We start from the raw sequence: 18,105 nt of genomic DNA on the forward strand, positions 1-18,105 counted from the left end.
TTGTAGTAAATATTAATACCAATACTATAATTTATGACTTTTCCTATCTGTGCAGCTCCCGTCTGGAGCCCGTCAGCACTCAGTCGACTCCTCAGGGGAGCGGAGCCGCCACGCCCGACAATCACTCCACCATCGACACACTCAGCGAGCAGGACGAGGGAACGCTCACTCCCTCCTCCAAGCAGACCACGCCCACTACCAGCCCTCACAATTTCATCAGGTAAAGCTCGACACCAAGGGGGAAAAAAACTTGATAATCAGTTGGGTGGGAGATAAATACTGCATACATGCCTGAAGGTTACACTTCAGTAACTCTCGCTTGTTCTCTAGAATGCCGTCTGAGGGCAGCAGGAAGGTGGGTGAGCCTCGGCTTGTGACGGTGCGCAGGCCGGGGGTGGAGGTGGGCGTCACGCTCTGTGGAGGGAACCTGCGGGGCGTCTACATAGAGAGCCTGGATGAGGACAGTCCTGCCAGGGGGCCTGATGGTCTGCTGCCTGGGGACCTCATTCTGGAGGTGTGGACACTTTTAATACACACGCAAAGATACACGTCCGACTTACAGTGCTGACACCCCCATTGAACTTTTCTATATTTTGTGGTGCAACAACTGCAAATTAAAATGAATTTCATTGTAGTTGTATCACTTTAAAGTGGAGCGGAAATATGACATAGTATTTAAATTGATTTACAAGTACAGCCTTCAAAAAGCTTTGAGTGCTGTGAAGCCTCCAACCTCGGTCAGGTGCAACCACTTCCTTTTAAAGGAGCAGTTCTCCCCTGGAAAAAGCCTCTGTCAGTCAAAGCTGGTGTTCTCTGTAATCCATAGAAGCAATAATATTTGAAATTGGCGCCATAGCTGTGGAGAAAGTTGTGCAAACAGCTCATGGTTTCACCTGTTCTACATTCCTACAACATCCAGCATGCATTGCGCCCCTCCCTCTGAAAGGAACGGCCCAGCAAGAGACGCTGGAGTGAAATACTACCCTTTTCGCTGCAGGCAATGGCTCAGAGCGGTAGAGAATCTGAAATATGCCGAGAAGATACCGGTGGATCGTCTAAAAAAATCTTTAGGTCTGCAGTCTACATGTCAAACGTCACGATTTTCAACGAGACATGACATCGGAGGCGGGCGTCCTAGATGGAGGAAGTGTAGTTTAGTAAGCTCCCTGACCTCCGGCAGTTTTCCAGGGCTCATTGGAGAAGCGGATAGCGTCCTCGAAAGGCACAGAGCGAAATTGCATTTCTTTTCTACCATAATGCTATTAGCTCCCCATGATAGCATGATAGGACTGAGGTTGAAAGTTTGCGAACTGGCCCTTTAAGGTTATTTGGCAATCCAAAAGATCTGCTTTTTGGATTGATCTTGTTTGTAAATCAAGCTGTAAAAACCCAAATAAGTCTATTTAAATCCCAGTCTGTTACACCTTTTAAAAGGGTAAATTTCAGCTGCCCAATAAACTCAGCATAAAAACATTTCTGTAGGTTTTACTTTGTCGTATTAACAGTTTTGGATACTTTTATTCAGTAAGATTGGAAACTGTTGAGACAGCTCCTTTGAAGTAGGTGTTTTATTCCGTCTCATAAATGGACTTGCTGTGGATTTGGTAAGACAGTAAAGACTTGTAGGCGTAATATCAGTTTTTGGACTAATCTCAAAGCTGAACTCTTACTGTATAAGCTGTTGCAAAGCTTTTGTGTGCTGTTGTTACTTTAGACTCGAGCACTGCCAGAAGGAGCTGGCACTCCTCTCCTGCCTGTCATTATTCTCCATTGATCTCCTCCTCGTCTGCGTTCTCTCTCACTCCTCGCTGGTGATCTATCCAGAGCGCCGCAAACTCATAATAGACAATTCCTGGCATGCTCCCACTTAGCTCTCCGCCACAAAGGGCCTGCTATCCGAATTGCTATGCGGCTTTGTCGTCGGGCCGCACAGCATCAGCGTGTCCTTCAATCTCCCATCTTGTTTGTTTTTCTTCCCCCGTACATGGCACAAATCAATACTGCGACACTTTAATACAGCTGAGAGCTTGGAGGAAATGTAGCTGTTTACTAGGGGAGCCTTCACAGACACGCCAAATGATTTCACAGATGAGTGTAAACACTGACCGAATTTTTCTGCTCCTCACCTTGAGTTTGTCTTCTTTATCACGATGTGTGAAGTTCACATTCTCACCACCTCTTTGTCTTTCAGTACAACTCGGTGAATATGAAGAATAAGACGGCTGAAGAGGTGTACGTCGAGATGCTGAAGCCCGCAGAGACGGTCACAATCAAAGTGCAGCACCGGCCCGATGACTTCAGCATGCTCAAAGACGTCCCAGGAGACGGCTTCTATATTAGGTACACGCACACGGATCATTGTGCAAAAGTGTTACAGCTCTCTAAAAGGATCACGCTAATTTTCCCCCGAGCAGCTCTCTGTCCGTGCTGCTAAATATAGAATCGCCCCTCGGACAATCTTTCTCATCTAACCAATTATGTCCCAGATCCACAGTGTGACTGCACTGATGCTAATCACACTACAAATTTAGGTGATCTAATCTCTCCTCTCACTACACACCACATCCATTTTAGTGCTCAGTGTTTTTCACGCCATCAGAAAAACATTGAATATGAATGGAAAATAGGTTTAAAATAGTCACGTTTTATTGTTGGGAGTCTGTCCGGGCGCGTCGCGGCAGCTGCCGCAGTCACTTGTCATATAGGCAAGTGGGCTTGTGATGTCATCGGCAGTAAATATACCCAGACTGCCTGGCTGTCACAGATAGGCTCAGGAATGACTTATGAGGCTTTAACCAACAGGAGGCAAGCAAGGCCTACGCTGCCCGAAGATTTCACCCTCTTTATATCTCTGATCATTATCTTGTTCTCTTCACACCGCTCTTCTCTGATACTCACTTTATCAACTTTCTGCATCCACGTTCCTTCCCACTCGTTATAACTCCACCATCTATCTTTGTCTCTCCCTCCCACCAGAGCACTTTACGACCGGGTGGGGGAGGCCGAGGGGGACCTCAGTTTTAAGAAGGATGACATCCTGTACGTGGATGAGTCTTTACCAAAGGGCAGCTTCGGGACCTGGATGGCCTGGCAGCTAGATGAGAACGCACAGCAGATCCAGAGGGGGCAGATCCCCAGCAAGTACATGTGGGTGGAGAATGCAATGCACGCTTACACACGTACATTTTTGAGCTAGTGGACACTTTGTGACAGCTGTGACAACAAGCTATGCCACACTGCTACAATGTAGGACCTGTATGTAATGTCACTTCTCTTCCATATGTTTTAGACTGTCCTCAGGGCGCTGCTCTTCTTCCTGTTTGTCTCTAGACATGCTCTAATGTAATGTCGTCTGGCTTATGAAGTAATTGTGTTTGCTTTTGTTCTCATACTGGGCCTGAAGGGGTAGCAGCCAGTCATAATATATTTCTAAAGAAATGTTAATGCACACTGATTTATTATTTTGTCCAACCAACCTTAATTCTTAGAACTGCATGTCTGACTTAATCAGGGTTTCCTCCACTGTATTGCAAGCCCAGTAGCCGAAAGGGCCTTAGTTGACCTCTCACAGAGCCTACGCTAAAAAAAATAAAAAAATCTTTTAAACTACACACAGCCTGTGGAGGCTTAGTTGGAATAAAGGTATGATAATTGGAAAGTCAAACAGCCGAACTGTCAGTATCACAAAATAGGTAAAAGCCAGAAAAGGCCGGAGGTAGGGAGGTCACGATACCAGAAATTTAGTAGTCGATACAATACCAGTGAAAGTCCACGATTCTCGATACCTAATATGATGCCACGTTAAACAATAAAAAAATATTTATTTATTTATTGATTGTATTTTTATTCAAATAGTAAAATAATAGTAGTTTTAATTCCGTATTATAAGCTTCTTAGAGCTAGTGTTCTCTCTAACGTCTATTTAATATTGCTGTGAAAATAATCCCCTCAAAACAACTGGATATTATTATTCAAGTATGTCGCCAAAAACTCTGGCCCACCGATGAAAGCCTTTGCATTTTCAGTATATAGTATTATTACAGACTGGGTGTCTGTGGCGACATTCGTGGAAAAAAATCACAAGCGACGCCCAGTTAGTGACGTGTTTTCCATCACCCAGCACTGGTTGGTCTGCCAGAGAGGGTAGGCGGAGCTAAGCGGCTCCACCTCAGATTTCTGTTTGCATCGTGAGTAAGAAAAGTAAGAAAAAATGGATGACTACAGATACAACTTTAAAAAATAAGTGAAAATCCAAAGTAAAAGACACGAATTCGATGAAGATGAAGGCAAACAGTCTACGAATGAAAGTGCGGAAAATCAAGAGTTAGAACCGTGACAAAGGGAGCCAGTCGTGGATGTAAATTGGGAAGCGTGTGCTCATAATTAGCGCCAGTTGGTGGCGCTCAAGAGTACAAAAATTGAAATCTTTGAGAGTGTTACTTGAATTTTTACTTCTATTTGTCGCTTGTATAACTGTTGTATAAAAACAATATTACTAATACTGTGATGACATTCAATACAACATCACGATCTCGAGTGTGATACTGCTTAAATCTCCATTCAGCTTTTATGGGGGTTTACTGCACTGGGAGCCAGTCAGATCAAAAGATACTTGCCACTGGGCCTAACAGCTTTTCTGTGGGACACCCAGCTAAACATTTTCTCTAACCTCGAGGCAACAAATCAGATCAGACTCAGTTTTATTGGCCAAGTCTGAGGACACATACAAGGAATTTGGTTCTTCTTTACTCTCAATGTACAGACACACAAACTGACTTAAAACAAGGACAGGTTAGACACTAAAAACTAAAACTACTATATACAGGCGTATGCATACAAATATATACAGTATTACTGAGCATTAATATATATATATATATATATATATGTATACATTATATAAAAAACACAACAACGCTTATAGACAGGAGACAATATACAATCCTCCCAAGTGGAAATGCTGTGTTCTTAAAATATTCATATAGTTAATCTACCTTAAACAACACAAGTCTTTCTTTTGTACACTGATGCATACATATGGTTCCTCTTCACTGTTTCTGTTGTAGGATGGACCAAGAGTTTTACCGCAGACACAGCGTGACAGAAATGAAGGAAGACTCCGGAAAGACTCTCTCTGCAGCGGCGCGCAGGTCCTTCTTCAGGAGGAAACAGAAACACAAACGTAGCAGCTCCAAAGACAGCAAAGAAACGGTGGCCCTGGACGCCATCAGCACGGACTCCATCCCGTTCCTCGATGGTGAGAGGAAAGGTTTAGACATTTTGGATTTAAAAGAAAAACAGCAGCAGCGTCTGTTAATCGATCGATCTGTGTGTTCTTTGTGTCAGACTGCGTGAGCCTGGCGTACCAGCGGGTCCAGAAGGTGGAGTGCACCTCTCCCCGGCCGGTGCTCGTCCTCGGGCCGCTCACTGACGCCGTGAAGGAGATGCTGGTCAAAGAGTCTCCTGGGAAGTTCTGCAGATGTGTACTGGGTGAGTTCACCTCTAGTTTTTTGGTATGTCTGGATTGAAAACAAGACTTTTGTGCATCATGTGCATCAACATTGAGGAATGTCCAATGCCTTGTCCTGTTGGCAACCTTCTTCTCTCTTTCTGCAGAGGTGATGAAGGCATCCCAGCAAGCCATCGAGCGGGGCGTCAAAGACTGCCTCTTCATCGACTACAAGCGCCGGAGTGGCCATTTTGATGTGACCACTGTTGCTTCAATAAAGGAAATAACAGAAAAGGTATAAGTCAGTGCTGTTAGATTTTATCAGGAGACATGAGAGTGGATTCGATTTGTCTTTTATCTCTGCGTTTGTACAGATAAGCTATCACTATCGTAGCACTTTAATCTTTTAAACCGTTGAATGAAAAGTAAACATTTGCTGTTGAATTAACTCGTGTGTTGAATGATGTTCTCTTTTCTTTTTCTGGATACAGGGTTGTCACTGTTTGCTGGACATTGCCCCGCACGCCATCGAAAGGCTCCACAGCGTTCACATTTATCCAATAGTTGTGTTTGTCCGCTACAAAAATGCAAAGCAGATAAAGTAAGTAGCAACATGTTTCCTAATTCTTACCACACAGAGATCTACTTTCCCTCTATTGTTTGTTTAGCTGAACCCGGTCGCCCTGCGTGTTTGTTTGTGTTGATGATGAATGGATGGATGGAGCAGGATAAGCCTTCACACTCTCCAAACCATCATGAGCACATTGGTGTCTGTCAAAGCATCACAAACTCATGCATAATCCCAAACAGCTGGAGAAGCTTGCCTGTTTTTTCCCCTTCTTTTTATACGAAAGTCTCTTATTGCCTCTGCTGTATCCCTTCCTCACTTTGTATTTGCTTTGTGGACTAAATGTTTGCCGGGATCAGGCATCAGAAATTGAAAATCCCTCTCCCAAGACTCCTGCTGTCAAAAGAGTAACAAGTGAGTTTTATTGTGTTCACAGGGAGCAGAAGGATCCGGTTTATCTGCGGGACAAAGTATCTCAAAAACATTCCAAGGAGCAATATGAAAGTGCACAGAAGATCGAGCTGGATTACAGCAAATTCTTCACAGGTTTGTTCCCTATCACGACATCTAAAAAACACAGGCCGCATTGATAAGCCCATCATGCGTCTCAGTAAAAGAAATGTATAAGAAAAGTGGACGTAACCACTGTGAAGTCATCCATTGGTTTGTGACCCCCTTTTGAAGCGTTGAGTTCAGCATTTTGTCCGTCACCATATTGTTTTTATATAAGTGACCATATTTGGGCAACAAGGTGGAAACGCATTGTTACGTCTCTATGCTGGTCGACAGCCCACTGTGGTAGCAACATGTCCTGTAGCCTCGCCTTAAAGCGTACCCAGCTTTAGCATCTATTTAACTCTAAATAGGAGCATTATTTACAAAATGTAATTCATGTTGTTTTGAGGAAGAGTTTAAACTAGCAAATAAGACTATAATTTCATTAGAGAACGCTTTACCGAGGTGGTAAATCAAGTAAGGATTCGGCTCATTTTGGTTCTGGTTTCTTACATTCAAACTTCTTTCTGCAACCCGTGTAGTCGCCCCCTGCTGGCCATTAGAAGGAATGCAGGTATCAAACACTTGAGCACTGGCTTCACTTTTGAAACCATAGGCTACGTCCACTTCTTATAAACTGAAGCAGTGTTGCCAACTTAGCGTGAAATATATCATATTCTTTCCTATGTTTGCTGCTCAGTAATTGCAGTTCACGGCTCCTCTGCCAACAGCTCCAAGTTGCCCTCTCTCCTCCTGTCGGTGCGCAGCAGCACTGCGCAGGCAGTAAGGGGTGGGCAGGGCTGACCTAACAACCACTAAGCGTTATGCAAATGAATACGGGATGACGTCACTAATAGACCACCAGACTTTTGAAGCTAGTGCTAGCTACTTTCATTGGAAAAAACACTGGTCTAAAGCCCCTTTTACACCGGCAGTTCAAGGTAGGATTATAACGCCACTGTATAAAACGCACAGAGGCACAATAGTGGGGCAAACGGCAGGGCAAACAGCGCTGTGTATCTGTATGTGAAACAGGTCTACTTATACGTCACACAAGTTTTGCTTTAACATTGCCAGAACGCTGTGTTAAATCACACACTACAGCAGCTTTACGCCAGCGCTGCTTGGTCCAATGTAAAATGGCGGGAATTGCAATGTAAAAAGGACTTGTGATACAACAACCCGATGTCTGTGTCTTTGCCCTAACACTCTGTTTTCACCTTCTCTCCGCAGGTATTGTCCAGGGCGGCACCCTCCCTTACATTTGCACTCAGATCATGACTATAGTTGATCAAGAACAAAGTAAAGTCCTGTGGACTCCACTCGGCTGCCCCTAGAGGAGACCGGCTGCCGCTACAGCAAGCTGCGGCTTTCATCTCCATTCCCCCCAAAACACTAATTAACCCTTTCACACTATACCAATAGGTACACTGCAGTGAGCTAGTTCTGTAAATTATTGATATTTTTTTATTTTGTCTATGTTATGGTTTATAATCAGAGCCTCCTGTTATTTCTGATGTACTCCGGAGCAGGTTAGTAGCACTGGATCTCGCGGTTAAAGTTCATTCAGTCTTCCCTAAGGGTTTCTGGTGGTGTATTTGTAATGCTGCATTGTAAGCGTCCGTTTACAGTCAAAAGACGAGTCTAACTATCGGTGTTCAATATTAGCTTGAATGCGTGTCCCTCTCCATGTGTACACAAACCTCAACACTAATGAAGTACAGCCACCCCTGACCCGCCCGTGTACCAAATGATATTTGTGGTTTCCCTGAAATTATGCACCCATTTGCAGACGACTGACAACTAATTATGTGAGTTTGTTTTGTGCGTGTGAGAGAGTGTGTCAGAGAAAAAAAGAGAGAAAACATAGAAACTGACAATGTCAGTCGCGTTGAGTCACGGTTGTTCGTTAGCACGACAATGATGCTATAGAAGTGGAGTGCCACGATCTGACATCGCATTCCCTTTGTGGTGTTTCATCACAAAAAATAGCAAAAAGCATCAAACCTCTTTGAAGTATGTAGCTTGTGGTCTTTACTGAACCCGACTGCCAGCAGAGACGGCCATGAAGACTCAAAAACACATCGATGTTCGCTCTATGCATTTTGTTTCTATAGTAGCCGGGTGTGCGGACGGTTCATGGGCCTTTCGGAAGTGCCTTCGGAGAAGACGCCTGATCTCAGACCAGCCTCTTTGTCATTTAGCTAGATCTTTGGGAGGATCCAATGCAACATTTCACCAATCATGGACTAGACGACTCAGGGGCTGTTTTGAGATCAGTATTGTGTAGAGCGCATGACAATGGCGAGGTTTTTGAGGGTAGGCCGAAGCGGCGGCCAACGGGTTAACTCCTCAGAATGCACTCCAGGGCTAGACAGACCACTGTGTAACTATCATTCTATCTCTTTAACATGTATTTAACAACAATATAGAGTATAACATATACAGTATGCAGATACACCTGAGAAAAAAAAAGCAAATATATATAAATATATATTACATGTATTTTCACTAGGTCATACGCCTAGGATTGTCTGGCGGTCGAGTCATGTCTTAGCAGGTATTAGCATGTTTTTGTTTTTTTTGGAAGACTTTATTTTTTGTGGTTGGTCGTCAGTCACTTATCGATGTACTCATTAAAAGAGACACTATGAAGCAAAATTTGCAGGGTAATATCTTAAAGGATTTTCCTCTGATCTGTTTAAATGTTAGTGACTTTTCATTGTTATTTAATTGTATTTTTTATTCAGGAGGCAAAAAATATTGACAAAAAATATTCTGCCCCTCCTCAAAAAAACCATATCCTGTACTTTTATTGTGCCAAAATCCACTACGGCAACTTTATCCTGTTTATTTCTGTTTTGCACTTGTTTATCTGTTAACCTTAAACACGTAACTGTTCCTAGGTTTCGGGTAGACTATGAATAGGTACTATAATTTCTACTGAAACTAATTCACCTTTTTATCTCTTACATCAGTTCCTTACATTTCATTGATGGCCTTTTATTTTTGATTAGAACAAAAGGATCACTTCTTATTTGACTTATTAAAAAGGGATCTATTCTTGCACAGTTTTTCAAAGGAAAATGTGTCCAAAAGTTTAACTATTGGGCTAAAAGAGTAAGAAGTAAAGTGTAATGTTACTATTTTTCTGAGTAGATAGCAGATGTTAGAGAGCGCGGATACAACGTGAAATGGTTGTATGATTAGTGAGGGTCTAGTTCCCAGGTACTGATTGAACTTTTCTTTTATTAAAAAGAATGTGATTTGTATGTTGAGACATTAACATGAGAATAAAACTCATTTTCTGTATCACTACATGGACTAAGTTTTTGTTTCTTCTCTCAAATGTGATGCTCGAGTCCTGATTTGCAGACACTTTCTCCGACTGCTTTTTAAAATTACATCACGTTTTAAAGAACGGGATGAAAGCAGAGGTGAGAGCAAATTTTCCGTTAATGTCCCCCTGAAATGCGACGGCGTCCTTCAGGGATGTGTAAGGATGAAAGTGAATCCATTTTGCTGAAAGTGGCAGCAAATGAAGATGTGGCAGATGAAACGGCCATCCATCTCTGAGCTGAGATAAGGCGGAGTGACAATATCTGCCGGGATCTCGGAGAGATAAAGACGTGGCCTCGGCTCGGCATTAAGAAGCAGCTGCACTCCGGTTTATATACACTTTAAAAACACACAGTGGCTCTACCTGTTCCTCAGCAGCTCTACAGTCATACATCATGTTGCGGTTTGACGGTGACAGGTCAATGTGTGCTGTATCACACTAGGACACTTAGTCGTTCATAATATGTTATATATTCAGCACAGGAGTTTTGACCTTACTGGATGTGAACATAGAGTTTTCCCTTCTTCTTTTGCATACAAAAGATATGTAAAGCTGGTGTGCATAATGTTCACTACTCTTCATGCATTCTTCACCTACTGCTTACATTCTGTCTGCAGGTGTCACAGGATTTCTCAGCTATAAGTCATCAATCTGCAACAGTATTTCTTTCCTATTGTAGTTCAGTTTTCTCCTTTTTTTTTTTTCAATTTTATCCGATTTTCCTCTTTACAATCACGGTTAATAAACCACAGATCCATCCCTCCAGCCATCATCTATGCTGCTTATCCAGCTCTCATTGGGCGAGAGAGATGGGTACACCCTGGACTGATTGCCAGCCAATCACAGGGCTGACCGACAACCCCCATGCTCACATTCACACCTACAGGCAATTTAGATTTCCTAACAAGCATGTCTTTAGACTGTTGGGGGAAGCCGGAGTACACCAAGAGAACCCACGCATGCACGGGGAGAACATGCAGACTCCAGAAAGGCCCACTATGTCCGATTGGAACCAGGAACCTTTTAGCTGTGAGGCGACAGCACTAGCCACTGCTCCACTGGGCAACCCATGTTCTACAAATGTACACTAAGCTTATTCGAAAATTTTGGTCATAAATATGGTGGCCCTGAAGGTCAAAAAGGACAACATTTCCTAATACACAGCAACGTTTCACAAAATCTCCTCAAACAAGAGGGGACATAAAACAACAGAAACTAGAAACAGAAAATACAACATCACCAAATCAGTCAAATCAAGACTAATCACCAACGTTGTGCCAGAACCAAAAAACATGTCAGAAATGTTTGGGAACATGTGGGAACATTTCCCTGAACCAAAAAAAACATGTCGGAAACATTTGGGAACATTTCCCAGAACCAAAAAGACATGTCAGAAACATTTGGGAACCTTTCCCAGACCCAAAAAAACATGTTGGAAGCGTTTGGGAACATTTCCCAGAACCAAAAAACATGTCTGAAATGTTTGGGAACATTTCCCAGAATCAGAAAACATGTCGGGAACATTTGGGAACATTTCCCAGAACCGAAAAACATGTAGGAGAGTGTTTGGGAACATTTGAGAACATTTCCCAGCAACAAAAAACATGTTGGGAATGTTTGGGAACATTTGGGAGTAAGTCATGAGACCTCTTGAGAACTACACATTGCATAAGAGGGAATAAGTCTGTTGATAAAATATAATTTTTTAAACTTCTATGCTGACACTCTTAGTCTCAGAAGTTTGAGAAACATGGGCGCAGTCTTTGGAACGTGGTAAACATAAATTACGTCTGCATTCCAGGAAAATCTCATATTTGTGCTTCATTCTGTGAGACTTGTTTTCCATGCAATTGGACAGCCTGTAGCTGTACACCACATCTTGCTGGTTGATTGGGTGCATCTACCTCGAGGCTGTATCCTCCCAGCTCTGCATTAGAAGTCACATGGCCTTCTAACCAATGATGTCACACCGAAGCGCTTCCCTCCAGCTGTCTGTCAGGTTCACTGGGGCAAGAGAGCACCAACATCTATGTGTACTGACTGCAGCCCAGGCCTTATAGATGTGCATTAATTGCTTGAAAAGGCCTGTGTGCTGTCGTTAGTTAGGTGCAAATCTGCTGTGCCATGCCCCTATTCTTAATGCCCTCCAAGTACCCTCTTGCCTGTTTTAGAAAGGGGTAGGGTCTCCAGCCCTCCTGCTGAGGTGTCTGTTTCAAGACAGCTGCTGACAGCTCAACTGAACTTGAGAAGTCTTAAGTCTGGCAGCGAATGATCTTTGTAGTCCTCGCTGACACTCCTCCGCCTTCCCATCTCTCTGCACGATGGGCTGGGATCATCCTGCTCGGCCTTCTGCTGGTTCTGTTAACTCCAGCATCTCCAAATGCCCTGCGGGATTACCACCTGACTGCTCTCATGCTAATCTCCTCATCTGTCAGCACTCAGAGCCCTTAGCTAAAGTTCTGCAGGCCCGAAGGAACCGCTCGCCCAACAGCTGGCCTTTCATAAAGGATGATCAATTAGAGTCCCTTCTGCTGCGGCCGGCAGGATTTATACGGCACATTATGCATGTAGCATGTGCTGCTGATGCTCTCACTTTCTGTGACCTCTTCTGGTGCTTATTGTTGCTTTGGAATTTGAGTGTCAGTAGATTGAGTATTTATGGTTGTAATAATGTTTTCCCTGTTGCTTTCCTTTCTTGCACATTCGTTAGAGAAAGCTAATATGCAACATCAATTATTTTATATTGTATTTGTAATTATGGTGAATCCACAACATGAATAAACATCATTGCTCTCAGTTAACCTGACCTTACACTATTCACACCTCACTTGTTTCCTAAAGCCCTTAGCGTACATGCATCTATACATTTTATGTACTCCGTTTTCCCGTGTTAACGAGTTATTTCTGGTCGTTTTCTCGAGACGCTGCACCACCGTTACATCAGATGATCATAACTCACATCCCCAGAGTTGTAAAAGCACAAAACAAACATAGTAACAGGCTTAACTTACATCATTAGTGTGGGCAATGGCAGCATGGCATGCCCTGGTCTGTCATGTCACAGTGACCAGCCTGTTGATTTGTTTTCTAGATTGCTGGAAAATCATCCCGTCCTCACAAGAAAACAAGCGTTATCTCGAGATAATTGGCCAAATTAATCTAATGGGAAAACCAGCTTTGTCTTCCGGAGATAATGAGAAAAATAAGTCAAGATCCTGCGAGAACGACCAGAAATAACTCCTGTTATCACCGGAAAACAGAGCAGATAAAAAAGTATGGATGCATGTCTGCTTTAGGCTTCTGTATAAAAATACCATCAGTTATTTAACAGAGATGAGAATGCAAAAAAAACTTGTCATCATTATGAGATGCTGGAAATCTTGGCTCCATTAATCTCCACCCAGGTTCTTGCTGAAGCAAAATTTTTAATTACAATATCATAATATGTGAAAAGACATTATAGAGGCTCTTCCCATTGAGCTGCAGTGTAGCAGCATCATGTGCCATTAATGTGACAGTTCACCGTTTAACCAGCAGGAGGACCGCTTCAGAGCTGCTGCTGCTCCAGGCCCATCCTGATAGTTATCCTGCTGCCTGCACACATGCAGATCTGATGCTGTGCAAAGGTACCACAAAACATGAAAAACACTTGTATCAGGGTTTGATTTTAATGTGGAGACCTTATGTTTGCTTGTCTCGTGGTGTTTTGCTTGCAAAGTCTCTCGTGACAGAAGGAGATTTAGAACGTCAAGCGTCTAAGTTTCCTCTTTTTCTGTATTTTATTCACAATAAAAACCAATGTTGGCGCTCGCTGTCTCTATTTTATGTGACGTCAAAATGCTCGCATAAAATGAAGTGCATCATTTGCAGATTGCCTTGTCTTATGTGTTTTATAGCTTACCCTCCCTCTTAGGTTAACAGATTTTGTTACAGCAGCTATTTCTGTAGAAGCACTGATATTTCCTGACAATAAATCATCACACAACATATATCACACATAAACGTCACACCGTACAGAGGCATGTTTACTTTCCAGATGATCGAGTGTCATAGCTGCACATTTTATGGGACATTTATGATGGTAGCTAAACCTAAAAAATGATTGGCTCAGATATTTGTTGCTTATTTTGTCCATATTTAGACTGCAGCAGAAGGAATATGGACCTCTAACTGCACTTTCACTTACTTGAATGACTCAGAGGGACTTCTAAGGGGACAGATTATTGAGGTTTTATAGCAGCAAACCACCTCCAAGAAGTCTGGAGTCTTGTGACACAGGTGGCAGTGTGCACCTGCCTGGTCATGGCGCTCAGGGGTCAGTGGTTATTCAGGGCCTTCAGCCAGCTGTTTCCTCATATCCTTTGGCCTAGCTGGCTACTTGAGGGGCATCCATGTGCAGCCATAAAGCACTCCTAGCCATGCCTGACAGTCATCACCAATACACACCTGTTTTTGATCTAATATGTCAGCTAAAAGTGTGAGCATATTACAGTAATTGACCGGGAAGGAGGAGGAAGAATTCACACACACTCCCTCTGTATGTGTGTGTTTTCTTTGTGTGTTGCCTTTTATCATTACTATAAATGAAAACAGGGACACCCATGGATGAAAAGCCACAGACGCAGTCAGTGAAAGAGGGGGGCACTATCCGTAATGAAAATCCTGTACAATAACATCCCTACAGGGACTGTGACTGTTGTAGTCAATAATAAGTAACCTCACTTTATTGTCGTTTTATATCCTCTTGTATCAATACAACACTCCTATGGGGACTCATCACTTCCTGTGATGTGTATATACAAAGCTATAATCCGTAAATGTATCATTAATCGATAGAGTTGCTTTACAAAGCCTCTTCTTTTTTGCGACGTGCGTCATTGGCGCGCATAAAGACGCAAAGGCGCAATCGTAGCCTACCTCTTTTATACACCCGAGCTGCGTAAAGCGCTCGGCACTTGGAATAAACATCGTCGCGCTATTACTGCCCTCTGTCCATCTTTATTATTAGCGCTTCGCTCCGCCCTCCTACCTGTAAATCTCCCCACTCTCCTCTGGAGCGGATCTGACAGGCGCTCTCAGCTGGCCGCTCCGTGCCAGGGCTGCAGGGGACCGAATGGAGGCAGTGACATCCACCCGAGCGCTTGTCCTTTTTACGCAGAATTGACAGCGAAAACGCCCGCAAGAATATGTAGTCTTCGGTGTTGACGGCTAACCAATCGTAGAATTGAATTACATCTGTGTGTGTTTTTTTTGTTGCAAACCGTTCACAGTCGACTGACACTTAAGGAAAGTGAAATCGATTCTCCGCCTGCTAATCGACAGGATCCCTGAATGGAAGACGGCTAGAGAGGTCGCCTCGCCGAGAACAGGCTGGAACATTTTTCACTGTCGTTGTGTTCAACACTATCAGAGCTATCATTGGCAGCCTCGACGGCTGCAAACGACGCCGCCTTCACCATGGCTTTTGGCGTGAAAGAGCCAGAAAAGCCGTCAGATTGAGAAAAGCGCCACAGATTCGTCATTTTATTGCGGATTTAAATGCCTCTCTCCAAGGGCCACCGACCCGCTTTTTTGGTCCGGTTCGCGTGTGCGGTGTCGCACACTGTCACGAATAAACAATTCATAGGCTGCTAGAACACAGAAAGAGACTCCATCGGGTGGGTGAACATAATCTACAGCGAAGAGGGGGATTTTTTTTCCTAAGCAATATGGCTGGTGAGTGGGGCTGGGGACGCTGGCACAGGCTCTCCAAGGCTCCTAAATGCTAGCTGAGGCGGATGGCACCGTTCCCCATGGAAGCGACAGCTCTATGAGGACAAGCAATATCAATAATAATATAAATCCGGACTCTTCAATCTTAATATCCAAGATGGAAGACGTTGTCATCCCGTTCTCGTCTGAGGTGCCCTGCGACAATAATGGGCAGCGCATGTGGTGGGCATTCCTCGCCTCCTCCATGGTGACGTTTTTTGGGGGTCTCTTCATCATCCTGCTATGGAGGACGCTCAAATATCTGTGGACTGTTTGCTGCCATTGCAACATCAAAACCAAGGTATTTTCCTCATGTCTTTAAACGCACCATGATGCACATATTCCTATATTTCTCATACGTGACACTGGCCTGACCTCTTATTGTGAAATGGCTGAATTTCCTCCTCATCTTCACCCACCACACAGATATCAAGTGCCCGTTGCAGTGCCTTTCATAATGAATGCATGCCTTGAATATGATTGTTATTATCCGTTGGCTGTGTTTACCAACTCCCACTCATGAGTGAAGGGGGGGGGTGGTGGTGTTGCATGACAGATATGGGTGGGTGGGATGAGAGGAGAGCTATTCCTTCATCTTATTTTGCTCCGTTTGAGTATTCTTATGCCACATCAGCTTGACTTTTACTGGCATACATGAGTTTAATTTAACCAAACACATGATCCTGCACATTCCACCAGTGAGACCTAATGAAGTCCACTGAGACCGCTCATCATGAAAACCCAAAGACTGCAAGGCCGTCCCCTCGGTGTGCAACAGCCCTGCAATATTAAATCCCTGGAAACATCATTCTTTCTTTCCTTCCACTGATTTCTGTGATTCTACCCTTCAATTTTTTACGCTCAGTGGTCGCTCAAACGTGTTTATGCTGCATGTGAAATGTCTTTGTGGAATGATGTGGTCACCTGTCTGCAGGCCAAATATAGAAACAGGATAAAAAAGGGCAACTGGCCATTACTTTGCTTGGGGTGGCCTGCGTTAAGGATGATTCACGGCTGATTCACATGTGTTTTAAAGCCTGCTTCATACATGACTCATGCTGTAGTGCGAGGGGTCCCCTGGCTGAACAGAGGGGCAGCTGTATTTTATAATTCCTCATCATGATGAGGAAAAAATTTTATTCCAAAGATCAGCTAATGAATGGGTAGTGTTGTGTTCAGTGCAGCCGTGTTGTTGAGATTCCACACAGAGACGATGATGGACAAAGAGAAACTTCTTTGTCCTTCAGATGTTTTGGTCTTGTGTCCGTCCCCTCTGCTGCTCCTCCGTCATGTCCTTCGGGTGGCCTTTGTCCTTTTCTGCCCATTTCTGTTTGGTATTATGACAGGTGTGAGACGGGGCTCGCAGTCATCATCCTTTTACTGCATAAGTGGCAGAAAATAGACTTCATTGCTCTGTCATGCTGAATGAGAACAAAGCTGGCCTTTTGGTTTTTAAGTGACACTTTAATCTGGTATTTTCTGGATGGTTGTTTTTAGTCTGAATATTAACCTGAGAAAAACGTAATAATTGATTATTATTGTGATGATCTGTTTACACCATCTGTGGTCAAAGAAATGGCTCTAACACAATCTCTAAATGTAGTTTAAAGCTCCTGTGAGGACTTTTTCACTGGTTATGAAACAGAATGAAATTAACTAAGATGTCTCTATATGAGCTACTAAAGCAAACCAGACCGTCAGCGACAACATTGATTATTTCTATATAGTTATTTTTAATGCCTGAAACAGCTGGCGGGGGGGTAGGCGACAGACGAAGCAATTAACTGCACGCTGCCTTTGTTTACATTTTCCAGGGCAGAAATTTAAAGTGAGTGATACATATGACTGTTAAAGAAAGTAGGACACATGTACAGGACAAAATCAGCAAAGAGATAAGAGGTACGGCTTTGTCCACAGGGGGCGCCAAAATCAACACAAACCGAAAGTTCCTCACAGGAGCTTTAATAAATCGAGTGGGCATCAACTTTGTTTAGAACAACAAAATGTATTCCTATGAAGATCAATTACAGCATTTTTTTTTTGCCATATAAGCTGTTAACTGATTTTGTAAACAATATTTTAATATTGATTTAAGTCATATTTCCCAGCTACACACAACACATGACACGTAAACAGTTAAACAGTGTCGGATCTAGATTCTAGATGAAATCAACACTTAAAATGGGCTGCACAGTGGTGCAGTGGTTCACGCCTCACAGCTAGAAGGTTCCCGGTTCGAATCCCGATTCGGACGTAAGGCGGCCTGTCTGTGTGGAGTTTGCGTGTTCTTCCCGTGCATGTGGGTTCCCTCCGGCTTCCTCCCACCGTCCAAAGACGTGCTCGTCAGGTTCACTGGTGACTCTAAAATTGCCCGTAGGTGTGAGTGTGATTGTGAAAGGTTGTCTGCCTCTGTGATCGACTGGCGATGTAGATAATGGATGGATTGATTAACACTTAAAATCCCAAATTGAGGCGTACCTTGTTACTTCAGGACCGTCCGAG

The 18,105-nt window shown here is 43.5% G+C and overlaps 2 protein-coding genes across 13 annotated transcripts in view; both read left to right on the top strand.

Moving 5' to 3' along the window:
* The window catches only part of dlg5a (discs, large homolog 5a (Drosophila)), a 32,583-nt gene extending 22,753 nt beyond the window's left edge, over window positions 1–9,830 (top strand). For 3 of the 4 annotated variants that reach the window (XM_069658552.1, XM_069658556.1, XM_069658554.1), the window contains 10 exons: window positions 56–220; window positions 331–514; window positions 2,192–2,340; window positions 2,977–3,147; window positions 5,067–5,257; window positions 5,347–5,490; window positions 5,617–5,744; window positions 5,941–6,050; window positions 6,454–6,563; window positions 7,746–9,830. In XM_069658552.1, coding sequence (XP_069514653.1) covers window positions 56–220; window positions 331–514; window positions 2,192–2,340; window positions 2,977–3,147; window positions 5,067–5,257; window positions 5,347–5,490; window positions 5,617–5,744; window positions 5,941–6,050; window positions 6,454–6,563; window positions 7,746–7,849 — 1,456 coding nt within the window. In that variant the 3' untranslated portion in view covers window positions 7,850–9,830. The remainder of the gene's footprint in view (window positions 1–55; window positions 221–330; window positions 515–2,191; window positions 2,341–2,976; window positions 3,148–5,066; window positions 5,258–5,346; window positions 5,491–5,616; window positions 5,745–5,940; window positions 6,051–6,453; window positions 6,564–7,745) is intronic. The other variant, XM_069658553.1, reaches the window with a different exon arrangement.
* A 5,723-nt stretch (window positions 9,831–15,553) lies between these two features.
* kcnma1a (potassium large conductance calcium-activated channel, subfamily M, alpha member 1a) overlaps window positions 15,554–18,105 on the top strand; it is a 166,316-nt gene continuing 163,764 nt past the window's right edge. For all 9 annotated transcript variants that reach the window (XM_069658280.1, XM_069658271.1, XM_069658272.1 and 6 more), the window contains exon 1: window positions 15,554–15,904. In XM_069658280.1, coding sequence (XP_069514381.1) covers window positions 15,614–15,904 — 291 coding nt within the window. In that variant the 5' untranslated portion in view covers window positions 15,554–15,613. The remainder of the gene's footprint in view (window positions 15,905–18,105) is intronic.

The sequence above is a fragment of the Semicossyphus pulcher genome, unplaced genomic scaffold (genome assembly GCF_022749685.1).
Source record: "Semicossyphus pulcher isolate SPU_LCO1_2020_fin unplaced genomic scaffold, fSemPul1.0.p SCAF_12, whole genome shotgun sequence".
Classification (NCBI taxonomy): domain Eukaryota; kingdom Metazoa; phylum Chordata; class Actinopteri; order Labriformes; family Labridae; genus Semicossyphus; species Semicossyphus pulcher.